Here is a 16959-nt window from a genome sequence, read left to right on the forward strand (position 1 = left end):
AGAAAAAAAATCTTACTTATCTGACCAGCAGGGTGAAGCACTGGGGTGTAAACCAGGAGACAAATCTAGTAGATAGCTCATCTTCTTGTTTTTTACCATTATAAGGCTGCAGGTCAATACAAGTGATGATGGGTCACTATAGTGGTGTCCAAATATTGCAAGGAGCCTTAATGGCTGGATGGAATGAAAGAGCAAATTTCACCCATCACAGAATAAACAAGAAGAAAATAACAGCAAGGATTGGTATGTTTTAGGGGATGTGATTTGTACCACAATTGTGATATGATATGTGAGATTTTCTTCCTTTCTTTGCATTGATATGTATTCTTGGATATAAAATACTTTAGATTCTTGATTTTAATGCAGAGACAGTACAAAGTACTCATTATGTAGTCATTCAAATATAGGGTGGGATGCCAGTGGGAATGTATTAAGACATTTTGTTTTATTTTTGCAGTGATAAATTGTATGAAATCCCTTTTAGCTGGCATTGAGGGACCTTGTTCCACTCCCAATGACGGCGATTGATATTTCAATCAAACAACTTTATCTCTATGGCTCTCAATGGCAGCCAATCAGAGGTTTTTGCATTTTAAATAGATGTACTTTAGCTCGCAACACACGTGTAACCATTGACCTCAGCTCCCTTAAGCAATGTGCGGTGATCACATTTAAACATGCACAGTCATAAATCTTACAAGCTATATCTATATGTTCTCTTTTAGTTGTGAAAGACTATTTTCATTAGGTCACAGATACAATATGTCAAAATCTTGTCATTTTGTACGAACATGCCTAATATCTCAGATATGTCAACTAATATGGTTCATATGGTGTGAAACTCGAGGAACAGCAAAAATCTTTCCTCCGACATCACAAAACATGCATGTAAGACTGATTGAGTACTTCAAATTGTTCATAAGTGTGTGTGCGTGAATGCCTGGTTGCCTTATTGTAACCTACAATTGGGTGACAATCAGTGGAGTAGCTGGGATGGACATCAGCACCCCCTCGGCCCTTGTCAGAATCACACAACTTAAAAAAAAAAGTCTCTTTAACATATAATACAATCTGATACTGCTTCCTAAAGTGGCAAAGACAACGTCAAGAGAAGGTGGAGAGCCGATTACCTTTTCCTTCTCAAACTGTGTAGGAGGATCAATCAGAGGTACTGCATATGTATGACAGTCATTCACAAACATAATGGAGCAATATAATACATGTTTTATTCTTTTTTTTAATGATACAGTGTGCAAACAGTTATGCCTTCTGAACACCTAAGGGAATGTGAGTAACGCAGTTCAGACTTTTTTCCTAATTAACAGATGTTACAAAAGATCTCTTCAACAGTTATTGATATACTTGTTAAACCTTTCTATTTATAACAATTAATAAATCCTAGCAGTGTCATCTAAAATATTGAACAATAGTAAATGTAGTGTTTTAATCATAGTTAAAGTATGACTCCTGGTCATTAATAAACAAGAAATAAAAAACTATGAATCTCACTAAGCAACTCTAACAGATTTCTACAAGATGTTTAGGAGTACATAGGGTCACTTGCTAAAACATTCATCGCCCTTTGAAACTGTTCAAAATGGTGTGTAAGATTTAGAATTCACATTAAAGCAAATTAAGAGCATCATAAAGCTTATTAATAAAATGCATTTTTCCTTATTTTTGTTTGTATAGTATATGAAGACTTGTGGACTTACTGTGTGTGGCTCCAGTTATTTTTACCTAGGTCTACAATGTCTTGTGTGTCTTAGTCTGTCTCGCTACTGCAACCAAGAATACAGAATGAAAAAAAGTTGTAATCTAACCTATTTTGTCTCTATAGTATATGAAGAGGCCACTCTCAGATTGGAACTTTTGGACAGTGTATCACCTGATGACGTCAGTGAGCTACAAAGTGTGCCTTAGAAGAGAAGATTAACATCCATGTCATCTGTGGGAGAAATATTTGCAATTAATGGTTTGAATGTAATTTGACTCATTCATCACAATAGTTTTTCAAGCACCAAATTGGACCTATTCGTCAAAACAATGAACTCATTAACTTCAAAAATGTGTATGGCATGCATCGTGTGAGCTTACTATTTTTGATGCCAAAACAGGAAGTCCACTCAACAACAGAAATCTGCTTGTCCTTGTCGGCATCGCACTCCTGGAAGAAGCGAGAGGTGCAATGTTCCATGGGTACCAAAGGCACCCGCAGCGGGGCCAGTTCCGAGTGGGATAAGATTCTGCAAATACATTGATTAAAAACTTTAGGTTCTTTGGAAATTTTAATATATATGTTATGGAGGTGGGGTGAATTAAGGAAAAGTGTGATATAAATATGAATAAAAATGACGTAATGAATATCACATCCCAGATGCAAACATAATATAACCATGTAAATCAGGGTTTACGTAATAGGTTATTTGCAATAAAGTGCAGTTTGTTCTAGCAAAAAACTAATTGGGAAAACTGTCTAAGCTGGATTGCTTGAAACAAAAACCAGGACCCACAGTGGGTCTAGAGGACCATTTGGAGACCCCTATTCTACATGTTTCAAAGTAGAGACATAGTAGGCGGGTTAAACACTCTATCAGCAGTCCCAAATGAGAAAAGTTGTTATAATAATAAATATGCTTGGGACAGTTTTTGGGTTTTTTTGCCGTTGTGGACACTATCCATGCCTACTGCCCCTAGTCGGCTGGGTTAGGCTTCGGCACCCTTCGCGACCCTTGTAAGGATAAGCAGTTCAGAAAAATGTAAAAAAAAATAGTACTATATAAAAAGGACATCCAACAATAAACACAGCCCTTTAAAAATAGTCTAGTGTATCTCAGTGTAATGAAAATGACCTGTCAGAGGGATGCTGGTCTAGTTGAGCAAATTGCCAGTGCACTGGGTAAATGTACATGTTGTAGTTCTTCTCAAAGTCTTGAGCTAGTAGCTCAGCAGAGTGATTACCAGCGTGAAGACGTCTCTCGCTCTCAAAGATTTTCTTCACCTATATATAATGAAAAAGACCAAAATTATATTCATATATGTAAATAGGTGTAAGATTTCCATATATATGGTCAATTATGGCCCAGGCAGAGAACTAGAACAGGAATGTGAGAAACATGTTTGATAGTTTTATCAAATTAGAGTAGAAAAAAATTGAACGCACTCTAAATCGTTGCTTGGCAGTCAGGTAGCCGGGGGACAGGGAGTCATGTTCATAAAGCTGCAGCAGCACGTTTTTCAGCCAATCCCTCATTCGCAACGGGAACTGAATTAGTTCAGTGTCCTCACATGGGGGAATCACTAAGTAAGAAAAAAATGAGAGCTGGAGGTCATATTCATTTTTCATAACATGCTCTTTAAGCCCCTTGATACTTATTAGTGAATTTGTGACATTCCAGATCAAAACAGCCTCAGTTTACTTGTCACTCATTTGCATGATATATATTTAGTAATAATTATTTATTTTGTACTAATTATTTTTATATTTCTATGCATTTTAATTCACTTCCCCAATGGATTTCAAATGTTGATAAATTCTTACATTTGCAAGGTCCTGTGTAGTCCAGGTGAAGTTTGTGTCCCCATTTGGTGCCTTCCAGTTTGCATTTAGTAGCAAAGAGTTCACATGATGTGTTGTACGTCTTGTTGTCTGTCCCGCAAACCTTAAAAAAAAATTGCCAATCAGCCTTCTATTTTAAACAAAATGTGCTACTCCACTAAGACTTACATGGTCAAATTCATTCAGGCCAGGCGGACATTCTGACGGTTCCTGGCATACACAATTGGGCTCATTATTATCATCAAGTTTGCACATTCTTCCACGTTTGCAGCGAAAGTTGTCGCATGGATCTGAAATTAAAAAGAGCAAATAAATTTTCATGCTCCGTGACCGTGACCATTTTCTGGTTTTCTAAACCAACACCATTTTCTGCACTCTGATTGGCTGCAAGCTTGTACTGAGACTACATTCAACCCGATCTATCTGCTTTCTCTCCTTAAGCCTGCAAGAGCAGTGTTTTGCTTGCAGCCATGAAGCAAGAATGGATTTGCTCATGCTGAAGTCGATAAGAAAATCCCTCAGTCAGCAAATTCCGCTGGGATACGGTTAGTATAATCATTGAGTCAATGTAGAGAATGCTACTGGATTAAGGCAGAGACCAACCAGGAGGGGCTTCTTGGGGATGAGAGGGCCTGGCAATCGGGTACAGATCCACTTTGGCCCTTATCTGGACTGGGTTCACACCTACTAAAGGCCCCTGATGGATTAAACACAGGGAATTATTGTATATATGCATACAAAAAAAAAATGGAATATGTACAGTAAATTACCTAAAGGAAAATGAATGTTTTTTTCAACAGTAATTTCTTTAATGGTCTCGTGCAATAGCATTTTCTTCCACTTGAGAGCAGCATCAAATACTTTACATGACTCACCGGAATGTAGACCTTGATTTTGGTAAAATTAGTTATTTTATTTCCTGTCATTTTGGAGTCTGCACGTGTATTTATTTAAATGACTATGTAACACTCAAAGTTCACTTGTGGGAGCTCATGAATGTGAACAGTACAGGACTAAAAAAACATTTTTTAAAGAGGGAAAATAGTGCTGGAAGCTAAAACAATAATCCAATAAGAAGATTTAACATTGATGATTAACACAAATAAAAACGCAAAAAGTTTCGAGTTTGGAGAAGTATAGAATAAAGCAATATAATTTAATATAACGTGTAATTTGGTCTGACGATATCAACGCTATTCAAAACGTTGAATTCACTAGTCGTCCAATAATTACGTTTTTTGCTTAGAATGTAGTTGTGGTATTTTGAGACTTTGAGATTCCTTGACAATGACAATTGACATTGGGAATAATTTTAAAATGAGATGGTCATAAAGTTGATTGTGTGTCGTACCCATTGTCCTGCTCTTCTCCTTTTGGCCTTCTGCACTGTGCCATTTTTGTGTCCTGCATCCCTCTCCGGCGACGCCTCTTGGCTCTCTTCCCTCTCAACTTGTATTTCTTCTCGTTGTGGCGAGTGCTTTCTTGTTCTTTGGTTCTTTTTTGATTTTCTTGTCTTTCCATTGGCAATATCTGCACTCTCCTCTTTAGCCAGTGGTCTCTCTGAGGCCAATTTGGCCCTGCTGTCTCCAATATGACCCTCACTTGCTTCACCTTGGGGTTCAGATCGTTCTGTCACGGCCTCATCTATGACTACACTATCAAACTTTTCCTCTATGACGTCTGATGTAGGAACCAATTTTGGAGTTATGTGGAGAGTTGACAGAATTGCGCTATCACTAGCATAATCAAATTTGGACTCTGTGCTGCCTTCCGATTCCTCCAACAAATCGATGTTTTCCTCAGCAAAGGAATCATCCTCATTTTTCTTGATTTCCATCTCCAATTTTGGCTGTTGGTCTTCTTTTATTAACATTTCATGAACATTCAAACTCTCATTTTTGACTGGCTCATCTTCCATCATTATCAATTTCTCCTTTGCTTCCATATGATTGAACTCCTCCTCACCAACAACAGTGTCCAAGTCTTCATTTGTCTGTTGTTTTTCTGATTCTTCCTCTTCTGCTTCTTCTTCCTTTAGAAGTCCTACAAGTTCCTCCTCACTCAGAAGGACAGCCTTGCTTTTATTGTCCAATATCTTAAATTCGCTGCTCTTTTGCTCACTGGTAATTTTATCTTCTGCACTAGCTTCCCCTTCTTCCTGCGCCCTGTCTTCAGCAGGCACTAAAATGGGTAAAATCACGTCCTTCTTTGTCTCCTCATTAACCATGTCCTTATTTGTAAAAGAAGAAGAGTTTTTTGCTCATTAGTTACAACAAAACAAGCCTCCATGAGTTAGATTTACCTTTTCTTTGGCCTTGTGGGAAGTCCTATGTTTTCCATGACGATTAGGTTCTACCTGTATCCAATCAAAGTTGTGAATTAATTACATTTTTTATTTTTAAAAAGTCTGCATTGTTGACCTGGATACTTACAGACAAAGGGAAGGCCACAGCCAGAAGGCAAATAAATACAATGCAGGCCTTCATGCCTAAAATGTTTAAAAAAAATACATTACTAGCAATTAAATTCTGGCAAAACAGGTTTATAGGACGAATTTGAGCAATATGTTTTACAATTGTGTGCAAGGCTTTGCCCCATAATCATGGTGGAAAGCCTTTGCTTCACCTCAAGTCATTTTCAAAGTTAAATAAACATGAAGCAACTACTAGACTGGAAAAAAGTAGACTCATTGCACAAGCTCTTTTTGTTGTTGTTGCAAAGCGGAAGCAAAGCAGACATTAGCGGCTTCAGTCTATGCCATAGACAAAGCAATGTACTTTGCTTCACGATGACTCTATGGGAAGAAAAGTACGTTGCTTTGGCCCGTTAAGCCCTCAAGACGTGGTCGTTATGAATGGGAATATTGTGCAACGTCACATATATGATTTTGATATTATTGTGATGCTTAAATTAAAGATGGAGAAGTTTTTTGATCTGGCATAGTGGTTGAAATGCAAATAGGGGGACTGAATATGCAAGTTGTAGACACAAGATTTTATCAAGATGCACAAATAGTAAATGTGCAGGCTTTTCTATTTCATAGCAAAGTTTGATTAGTGCTGTAAAAGTGAATGATAAATCCTATTAATTTGATATTTAAAGTACAGCCAAATTTTGTACTAAAAGTCTTTCAAATCAAGAAATCACAAGGAATATAAAAATTATGGTAAATATATCAAGAAATCTAAATGCATATTACAATAAGGTTAAATATACATCGATTAAACCAATAAAATACATTTTAAATTGTGAATTTATCGATCAAATCAATCAAAAATCAAAATCAAAAGCTTTTATTTTTTATATAACAGCTGCGTATAACGAAAATTGGTGGTGCTACATCACAAAGTGCTTGTTTCCCAGTAAAAACATAATTAAGTAATTTAAAAAGTCACGTCCGGGCAAGTTAATTCTAAAATATTGCACAATTAACACTAACAATAACATAAAATTACTACAAAATTTACCAAATTTCAGGGCAAAATGGTCTGATTAATGCAATGTGAATATTTTGCATTAGAATTTAAAAAAAAATGTGACCCAGGCTATACAGACAGTATAACTTACAGCTATCATTTTGCAACATTATCACGTTGACAGAATCTTTAAACCTGACTGACACCGGTGATAAAAATGCATGCTTAAACCTGCAATTAAAGAAAATTGTGTGTCTTAGGGGATATCTGTCACTTTGATGTATGAGCTACATGAAAAATGTGAAAAATATACGATGTATTATTTTTTAAGTAGTAACTACACTTTTGACACAATCTCAGACACTTTATACATTGACATGCATATTTTCACAAATATGGTCTAGACGTCTGACTTACAGTTTAAATTGGAAAAGTGTAATAATGCTCCTATTCATTACAGTAGTGATAGTACACAGAAAAAATCCAAAGTACCAGAAATAAATAGTAAACACTCAACCTCGGATGAAAGAAGACCTGTAGGCCTCACACTGCAAGCATAATAATAACAACTACTACAAAAATAAAGAGTTCAATAAAAAGAGACCTTCATTTCATGGACAAATTTTCTATGTGAATATAAAACGTTAATATTGAAAGAATACCTGAGGTAAGGATCTGTGAGAAGAATGAGAGACCAGCACAAGCTTATTAGTCTGTGCTGCTCTTCAACATGTCCTTTTGTATTGCAGACAAGGATTACACTCTGCAAACACTTTAAACATACACACACACACCATGGATTAGTTGCAACAAAATTCACAAAATCTGATGCTGAAGAATACATTCATGAGAGCACTGGGTACTACAAATTTGGTTGTTTTAGGTCTGCTTTTGAACACATTTTTGGTGTAAAATGCAAAAAATAAATAAAAAAAGAAGACAAATGTGAGTGTTTTTTCAAACACTTCAAGTTTTGTATAATAGGATTTCCATAATCTACACTTGGGGGAAAAAAAGATAATTTTGTATGATTTATTTATGTATTTAGTTAGTTAGTTTAGAAGATCGATCAAACTTAAAACAACATTTATTTTTGCTATTCTCTTGGCTCAAGTAAAGGGCACAACCATGCCTTCAACATAAATAAAATAAAAAGGTAAAATGGCCCAGAAATACAAGTTTGGGTTGAAGCCGAGTTCCCTGAAGCCGTGTTCCACCTTTCCACTATCATTCCAGCTTGAAAAAAAATGCAATAAACTAACCTTGAATTGCAGCCAACTGGAAACGGTTCTACACTTTTTTTCCCCACGGGGTATTTTAGCGCAGAAAATTAGATACAATTGCCCTGGAATAAAATTGCCCAAAACACACCCCATTTTATGTGGCGGCAATCCAGAACACTGGACGTCAGCACTTTGCCTTCCCTTTGCTAAAAAGGCACCATACGCTAATGTCATTGGGCACCACACACATTGTCAATCTTTTTAAGCAACTAAAAAAACGGATGTAGGGTTAAGAATTGAAAGACTGTCAACTCTGTGTGTAATTCCCAACCGATTTTTCCACTTCGGTTTTCCTCAAAAACAACAGGTTGAAGGAGTTTCTTCTATATTTTTCACAAAATGCCACTGAGGTCAAGTGTCATTTGAACGCTTGTTTTGTGTTCAGAGTGGTCATATTGAACGCTTGTTTTCTATCTAGAGTGCTCGTATCCCCTCTTCAGACTCCTTATGTTCACTCCTTAACGTATTCTTATCTCTTCCAATATATCACTTTCCTCTAGCAATTATTACCTCCATTTCTTTCCTCTAATGACAACCCCCTCACCTTAATGACAAGCCATTTTTTCCTGCAAAAAAACATCAGTAAAATCATAGAAAATCCCAACTCAAGCTTCAATGGCATCAAGATATTTCTCTTGCATAACCGTGCAATATTCTTAGATATGAGGGTCAACGCATAACATAACTTCACGTAACCACACGGCGAACACAGACATAGTAAACCGCATGTGTGCGTGCCACAACAAGCATCAATCAGTTTCGACTCACTCCGCCCCTTTCTAAAGCAGGACACTGAGTGGCGGTTGCGGTTTGCAAAGTGCTCCAGACTTTAGCGAACATCCCCAGTCTAATGACATGTTTCTTGTCCACAGCCAAACTCCAAAGAGGTTAAACAAGGATTTTTTTATTTTTTAATTTAGTCAGACCATATATGGGCACCAAGGAAACTTCCCCAGGGAGGAAATGTAGCCCTCCTTATTTAAGTATACTACTATACGTATCTTATTTCTACAGATCAAGCCCCTAGTAGCAAAAATAGGTTATATATACGGAGACATAGGTAATGGAGATGACCTATTATTTTCATTGTGGTTAACAAATTCAATACATCATAACCAGTTACATAATGACATTCTGACTATAAACAATTCAAATTAACTCTGGCACAGTACATCAGATTATGACCATATTTCCCAAAGGATAAATCACAATTTTTTTCATAGTTCAGCTGGACATGTGACTATAACAGGGTGACCTTTTTTGTCTTTTACATTGACAGACACTCTAGGTTGACTAAAGGTGATATTAAAGATGTTGCACTCGTAATCTCTCATGCTCGATTATGGGCTTCTTTGGTGGAGAATAACAAACATCCCTCTTTGGATCACCTTTCATTTTGCCTTGATTTACCGTATTTTCCCCACTTTTAAAAATATTTGAAGAAGGACCAGCGACTATTTTTTTTTGCTTTCTGACAACCAAAATCTCTTATTACAGGTTATCCTTATCAAAAAACTGTAAATGTTAAAATAGCTTGTCTATATTTAGCCAGTTTCTCCCTATTTAACCATTTTTTTTACTTTAAGGTATGTTTGTTCTTGATTTCTGATGAAATACAAAATTGCTGTTGCTAAAATGCGACTTATACTCCAGTGTGACTATAGTAGTAGTAGTAGTAGTAGTAGTAGTAGTAGTAGTAGTAGTAGTAGTAGTAGTAGTGGTTAGGGGTCTTGTTATACTTCAATTGGATGGAGCTGTTTTAAAGGGAATTTTATCCAATGATTAACCAATATTGATCCATATATAAGGCGCACTTTTGCAAAAATTGAAGTATTTTAGTTGCACCTTTAGTGCAGAAAATACAGTAGGAAGGCAGGCCATACACATTGACTATGAAATCTTAAAATATGTTATAAAAAAAGTGAGTAAAAAGGGCTCTCGGGTGAACTTGATCATAGACAGGCGGAGGAGGATTTTGGTAAAAGTGGTGAAAATGTAAATTCACAGTAAACATGCGTAACCTTGTCTGTGCCGCATTTCCGTTCTGGGTGGGCGCAAGACTCAAATACCAAAGGAATGTAAACCTTAGGGTATCATTTGGCCTTGTGTATTTCATATATGACAAGTGAGTGGGCAGAGTCCAAATTTAAGTCATTTTATATCATATCTTACATGGATATATTGGGTTTTCGTTGACGTCTGGTTGGAAAAAAAAATTATCTTGCTGACCTGATGTTCCATCATTCTTTATGACACTTGGTTTGAAGTTTAACAACTGGCATTTGGATTTAGTTTCAAAGAAGAAGTTTGTGTTGTGTGAGCGCGTGTTTGTGGTATGGCCTTTTGTGGCTTGGGTGTGTGTAATCATCACCATCCCGCCAAAATGTGTTTTGAGTGCAAATATACCTTGGCGTGTCCACAGAGGAGACATCCGGAAGGAAGTGATGTAACTAAAATATCATTTGGTTTGTATATAAGCAGTAGCTGTCGGGATTTCCTACAGTATGTCTCTAACATCAGTTTGCAGCTCAGTTTAGGCTTCTCCTGTTTGCTGTCCCGTACAAGCTGAACTTCTAACGGCTTCTCACTTTGGCATTTGACCGATATCGAAAGAAAAATTTCATTGCATCAGGTAAGAATTTTAGATTGATTTTCTTTGCATTGTTCTTAATATTACATTACTACAGTATTTTAAAAATATCGAATTATCTAGTGACAGTCTTTTTGAAATTGCATGTACACTTCTTTTTGTTTTAGTGAGCACTAATAATCATAATTATGCTATTTTATGATCTCAACTACATTGACTGACTTTTGGAGCACTTTGTCTTTTATGCTATGGCTTTATAGTGGTTTGTATTATTTATTTGCAGAATGAGGGTCCTCGTAACCATGCTTTGCCTTATTGGGGCTGTGTTTTCCAAACCTGTGAGTATAAATTTTGTAAAGATAAGGACAATGATTACAAAGCTTCACATTTTTTGGCTTTTAAAAATTACTCCGAAACTTATTTTGAGTATAATTTATTAAATGGGATGTTGTGAATTGAAGTGTGTGGTATTTTTTTTGTTAGATTTCACTTAATGGAGTCGCAGAATCCAGCGAATCAAGTGAATCTGTGAGTATCATCACCATTTTAACATTAGAAATCCAATAACTTATTACACTGATGTACTAGATATATTATCTGCCCTCTATATATTTGCAGGCACATTTGCCTTAATTTGCAACCTATTTTCAAAGAATACAACAGAGTCATGACTACCTATTTACATTTGTCTTTTTCATCCTCCTCTTTATTTATTATAGTCTCAGAATGGAGGTTCTCATGTTGAACAATCCTATCAATATCCTGCCTATCATCAACAGCAACAGGTAATTTGCTCAATTTAGATTTATTTTTTTCTGACATATTTTTTTGCATGTTAGTGAGTAATGGGATGCCTTTGGTGGCAAAGACAGCCAATCAAAATTGTTGATTTGGTCCTAAGTGACAAGTAGAGAATGGGCAGACACATTGAAACTATAATTTTGTATTTTATGGGTCAATTCGATTCTTCACAATAGGTGTCTTTAAGCATCAAAAACTAATATCTAGAAACATAGAGGTTTCTTGTACTAAGTGATATATACATAAAAATAAAAAATTAAAAAGTCTGCTGCAATAGCGCCTACTGCTACCCCCATAAAAATTGTGGGTGGATTTTCTATACACTAGAGAAGTGAACCTGATAAGAACTGAGCTGTAATTATGTAAATGTCAAAGCTAATAATTAAAAGTCATTATTTTCCTTTTCTGGGTTAATTATTCCCTGTCTCGAAATGAAGATTCATATGATCCACAATCATACCATAATCAATACCGACAGAAAGAATAGTTTTTTTCAGTTGTGATTTTTTTGCTATTTAAGCCTCTATTTTGACATTTTCTTATTTTTTGTTTGTAGAGCTCTGAAGAAAATCAACATCAAGTGAGTGTTTTGTTAGTTACAGTAATGAACCTTCAACAAATAAACCCCGAGGGTGTCATTAAATGTCTGCATGTTTATTTCTTTCAGTCTCAATCTGGAGGTTCAAATGAACCACAAACTCATCAACATCAACAAAACCAGCACCTCCCACAGGTATTTAAATCAAAACATTAAGTGTTTTAAATGGTGTAGTAATGAGCTAAGAAGAAATGCTAAAACACAATCATCTTGATGATTATCCTACAGTCTTTTTTAATGTTTCTGTTAATCTCTTTCAGCCTCAAATTCAAGGCTCATACGATCAGCAATCTTATCAGCAGTACTTATATCAATACTACCAGCAGGTAATTGACCCAATTTACAATTTTTAGATGTTTTTTTAAGAGCCATAATTTTAGAGTTTCAATTTGAACATCTTTATATTTGTTCATTTTTCTCAGGCTTACAACGGAGGTTCCTATGACCCACAATCCTATCAATATGAAACCCAACAGTACCAAAAGGTGAGTTATTAAATTCCATTTATGGCTTAATGTGAAGCACATACTGTTCTTTCTGGTACAAGGCCCACTTCACTGTTCAAATGGTTTAGTTGCAATTTAAAAACAATTTAAATTAGGCGGTGGCTCATGTGTCATTTTGTATGTTCTCCTCTTCCCTCCATGGGATTTCCCCACTCTGGTTTCCCACATTCCCAAAAATGTACGTAGCATGTTAATTAAAGAGTTGAAATTGTCTGTTGTTTTCAAATGTGTGTATGAATAGATGAAGTGAAGGCGCAATTCTGAGATATGTATTTTCTTTTCACTTCATTTTTTTGGCCAGGAGCTCTCAGCGATTCTCCCTAAATTCTTTCTTTTAATGTTTCTTATTGGTCAAAACACCATGTTAATCGCTCAAATCCTAGTTGTAAGTGTATGCCCTCCCTTTTCTTTGAATATGACATCTTACTTCCATATTCCTTTGTTAGAATTTAGATTCTATTGTTAGAATTTAGTCCAAACTGAAAACTGCCTATATGGTTCATGTGAGTATAAATAGCAGTCTACATGTGCATTCCATACATAAGTAGCAACTAGTCTGCTAGGATAGGGTCCATCTTAAAATCCAGTCTATGAACAAAAAAAAGGAATAGATGCAGCTGGCTCTATACTGTCATCTACAGACCGAGAAGGAGTCATGCAAGCTACATGGTGGCATAAAGAAAGCAAATACTAGATCTTAACCACTTAAATCAAGTAACACATGGGCTTTTTCCTCCTCTGCCTCAGGGTTCGGAACCAGCTTCTGCGAGTGCTGACAACCAGGTCGTCAGTCAGTCCCAAACAGCCGATGTCAGTGAAACCACCAGCGAGGAAGTGGATGGCGGAAACACAGCGGACATTGTGAGCTCCAGCAGTGAGAGCAATGAGTTAAGTGGCCCAAGCCATGTCACCAAGGACCAAGAGGGGAGTCAGTCAATTGATAAAAGTGACAGCACCAGCAATGAAACCAACAGCTCCAGCAGTGAAAGCTCTGAGGACAGCAACATCAGCGAGGCCAGCAAAAGTGACAGTGATGAGTCCAATGACACCACTGCAAATGACAATGATGAGCTGACTCAAGATGATAACCAAGTTTATACCATCAAAAGCACGAAGGTAGAAGAAGTTATTTACAAAATTAGGAACGATGGTGGAGAACCAGATCAGACCATCAATGGAAGCAGTGAGAGCACTGAGACTAGTCAAAATAGCGACAAAAAAAGTAGTGAAAGCAGTGAAACAAGTGAAACACATGACAGTCAAAGTGATGAAAGCAAGGATGCTGACAAGAGCAGCGAGAGTGACAGCAATGAGAGCGTTGAATCTGCAAAGGCCAGCAACAGCTCCAGTATTGAGACCAGTCTGAGCAGCGACACTACTAAGGTTAGCGAGAGCAGCGAGTCCAATGAAAGCATTGATGGTGACAGTAATGGCTCAAGTCAAACCAATGACAAAAGCGCAACATTGACAATGCCACTGGTGAATGAAGTCCTATACAAAAGTGGAAGCATCACTGGGAAACCTGTCCAGTCCAGCCAAGTAATTGACGGAACCAGCAGTGAAAGCAGTGAAAGCAGTGAAACCAGTATGGCCAGCAACAGCACAAGTAGTGAAAGCAGTGAAACCAGCATGGCCAGCAACAGCACAAGCAGTGAAAGCAGTGAAACCAGTATGGCCAGCAACAGCACAAGTAGTGAATCCAGTGAAACAAGTGACAGTACAAGTCAAGAAAGCAAGCAGTCAGACAGCAGTGAGAGCTCCAGTGAAGAAACAACTCAGACTAGCGACTTCATCACTAACGATAACAATGGAGAAAGTGTAAATCCTGATATCAGCAAGATGGGGAAGGTTAGCGAGAGCAGTGAGTCCAATGAGAGCATCAGTAACGACAGTAATGGTTCAAGTCAAACCAAAGACCAAAGCTACACCATCAGAGCACCATTGGTCGATAAAGTCATTTACAAAAGTGGAAGCAACGGTGCAGAAGCGCATCTGATCAACGAGGGTGGTGACATAAGCAGTAGTGAAAGCAGTGAAACATTGGACACTCACGGCAGTAAAAGTCACGAAAGTAACGAGGCAGACAAGAGCAGTCAAAGCTCCAGTGAAGAGAGCACAGAGTCAGTTGTGGCCGGTAATGGGGAAATGCAGCAGACTGTTCAGGTTAGTGAACTAAGCTATGCCGTTAAGAGCTCACTTGTAAGTGATGTGATTGACAGCAGTGAAAGCAGTGAAGAAATCGGTCACACCAACATGACAAGTGATCCCGCTGCTATCGACAGCAGTGAATCCAGTGAAACCAGCAGCCACGAAAGCAGTGGATTCAACGCCGTCGCTATTCAGGAAAACAGTGGAACCATTGGTTTTGAAAGCAGTGAATCAGTCGAGACAACCAGTAAGCCCACCGAGGACAGTCACTCAAGCAGTGAAGAAAGCAGCGAGTCCAGTGACACCTCGAGTTATGAGAGCAGCAAATCCAACGAGAGCACCAGTCAGGAAATCAATGGAGCCTTGAAGGACAGCAACTCCACTAGTGATGAAAGCAGTGAATCAATTGAGACGACCAGCCAACCTGGCAAGAACAGTCATGAAAGCAGTGAATCCAGCAAGGCCAGTGACAGCAACAGCCAGGAAAGTTCGGAAAGCAACAGCCACGAAAGTTCGGAAAGCAACAGCCATGAAAGCAACGAGCTGAACCAAAGCAATGGCGTCGCGTGTAATGCCGGAAACAAGAGCTGTGAGAGCGAAGAATATTACTTCCAGGACATAGGCGATGACGCCCATTACTCAGTGGATCATCCCATGGCAATGGATGAAGATGACATGGAGTTACGTCTGCGGAGATGACCTCATATTTAAAAAAAACAAACCTCCCCGCAATACCTTTAAGACTGTTGAAAAGCTTTTTGGACCTTCAGCTATTTTTATTTCTACTTCTGAATGTTGATCATGGCATCATGTTACTGTTTACTGGAAATATTTTGTACTTACCTTTACCCGGCTGGAGTGTATCCGTACAGAATAAGGTTTATGTTTTATAAAAATAAATATTTCATTTCTATTTGTCTATTCTTCTAAGAAAAATGTCTTGTGTCATTTGTCAGTTACACTCTTCTGTTTGCATAGCTTTATCAGTCTTCATAAGAGGGGAGTACTATTAAAACTAAAGATAAAATGCATGTTTAGATTGTCTCTTCTCATTTTCTGAACCGCTTTATCCTCATTAGGGTCGCAGTGTTTAGATTGTCCAATAATCTTAACATAATCATTAAATACATAAGATCCAGCTCACCCATTTTTGCCTGTCTGCAGATTTTAACCCAGTATATCATACTAAATTAGTATTAACATACTGGTCTAAAAATAATTCAATAAAGAGCCAAAATACTCCTCCTGGATTTGACTCCATTAAGTGAAGAGGACATCTTTGTAACAAGCTGATTTCGAAGTGTAATCAGTTGATAATTGGTAACTAATTGATTTTTAATTATAGCAGAGTACAAATTACATTTTCCCCCCAAGTTAACACTGACCAAAATCACTGGAATAAAATATAATCGGGCAAAGTTTGGATTTTAAATTATTAAATTACTAAATGATATTATTTTACCATATCTATGCATTTTTATTCCATTATTATTATTTAAACTCATGAAATCAACACTTTTCATAAAAATACATCATTTGTGAATAACTATTAACCAATATTAAGGAAATATAAACATAAACATTGAGCAAATCTAAGCAAAATCCAATCCAATATATATATATATATATATATATATATATATATATATATATATATATATATATATATATATATATATATATATATATATATATATATATATATATATATATATATATATATATATATATATATATATATATATATATATATATATATATATATATATATATATATATATATATATATATATATATATATATATATATATATATATATATATAATTATCCTATACTTGAAATTTGAAAATGCAATCCACAACATCGCGCATTTTCCGTGTAAGTGTGCGTGTGTGACTTGCTATAAAAATGTATGAATATCGTCGGTGCGTATGGGCCGGTTAGCTCAGTTGGTTAGAGCGTGGTGCTAATAACGCCAAGGTCGCGGGTTCGATCCCCGTACGGGCCACTGCATCTTTTGGCCCGTTTTAAATATATTTATTCTACAAGTACTTTTT

At 36.7% G+C, this 16959-nt stretch overlaps 2 protein-coding genes and 1 non-coding gene across 4 annotated transcripts; 2 read left to right on the forward strand and 1 right to left on the reverse strand.

Moving 5' to 3' along the window:
- Positions 1-1201: 1201 nt before the first annotated feature.
- sparcl1 (SPARC-like 1) lies at positions 1202-7748 on the reverse strand. Of its 2 annotated transcripts, none has more exons than XM_077719264.1 (11): positions 7638-7748; positions 5992-6047; positions 5862-5915; positions 4911-5789; positions 4163-4256; positions 3728-3849; positions 3542-3662; positions 3164-3300; positions 2853-3001; positions 2098-2246; positions 1202-1948 (listed from the first exon to the last, which is right to left on the reverse strand). In XM_077719264.1, exons 2-11 carry the CDS (start codon positions 6043-6045, stop codon positions 1920-1922), a joined length of 1788 nt encoding a protein of 595 aa, XP_077575390.1. In that variant the 5' UTR covers positions 6046-6047; positions 7638-7748; the 3' UTR covers positions 1202-1919. The 2 variants fall into 2 exon arrangements, with proteins under 2 accessions (XP_077575390.1, XP_077575389.1); XM_077719263.1 differs by lacking the exon at positions 7638-7748 and adding an exon at positions 7127-7185.
- A 2215-nt stretch (positions 7749-9963) lies between these two features.
- LOC144198320 (uncharacterized) lies at positions 9964-15837 on the forward strand. Its single transcript, XM_077719262.1, has 9 exons — positions 9964-10890; positions 11132-11186; positions 11332-11376; positions 11568-11633; positions 12206-12229; positions 12317-12382; positions 12508-12573; positions 12670-12732; positions 13501-15837. The coding sequence occupies exons 2-9, from the start codon at positions 11133-11135 to the stop codon at positions 15598-15600; spliced, it is 2484 nt and encodes an 827-aa protein (XP_077575388.1). The 5' UTR covers positions 9964-10890; position 11132; the 3' UTR covers positions 15601-15837.
- A 999-nt stretch (positions 15838-16836) lies between these two features.
- On the forward strand, positions 16837-16910 carry trnai-aau (transfer RNA isoleucine (anticodon AAU)). The gene has a single exon. It is a non-coding gene; the product is annotated as a tRNA-Ile (tRNA).
- The last annotated feature ends 49 nt before the right edge of the window (positions 16911-16959 follow it).

The sequence above is a fragment of the Stigmatopora nigra genome, chromosome 6 (assembly GCF_051989575.1).
Source record: "Stigmatopora nigra isolate UIUO_SnigA chromosome 6, RoL_Snig_1.1, whole genome shotgun sequence".
Classification (NCBI taxonomy): domain Eukaryota; kingdom Metazoa; phylum Chordata; class Actinopteri; order Syngnathiformes; family Syngnathidae; genus Stigmatopora; species Stigmatopora nigra.

What these genes read in the sequence shown, in the direction of transcription:
- sparcl1 (XM_077719263.1), bottom strand. An exon ending in CTGTGGCCTTCCCTTTGTCT is followed by an intron (nt 5,916 to 5,991) that starts GTAAGTATCCAG and finishes GATTGGATACAG; the next exon opens with GTAGAACCTAATCGTCATGG. An exon ending in GCCTGAATGAATTTGACCAT is followed by an intron (nt 3,663 to 3,727) that starts GTAAGTCTTAGT and finishes TTTTTTTTTAAG; the next exon opens with GTTTGCGGGACAGACAACAA.
- LOC144198320 (XM_077719262.1), top strand. Translation starts at nt 11,133, where the DNA reads ATGAGGGTCCTCGTAACCATGCTTTGCCTTATTGGGGCTGTGTTTTCC. An exon ending in CTGAAGAAAATCAACATCAA is followed by an intron (nt 12,230 to 12,316) that starts GTGAGTGTTTTG and finishes TATTTCTTTCAG; the next exon opens with TCTCAATCTGGAGGTTCAAA. An exon ending in TATATCAATACTACCAGCAG is followed by an intron (nt 12,574 to 12,669) that starts GTAATTGACCCA and finishes CATTTTTCTCAG; the next exon opens with GCTTACAACGGAGGTTCCTA.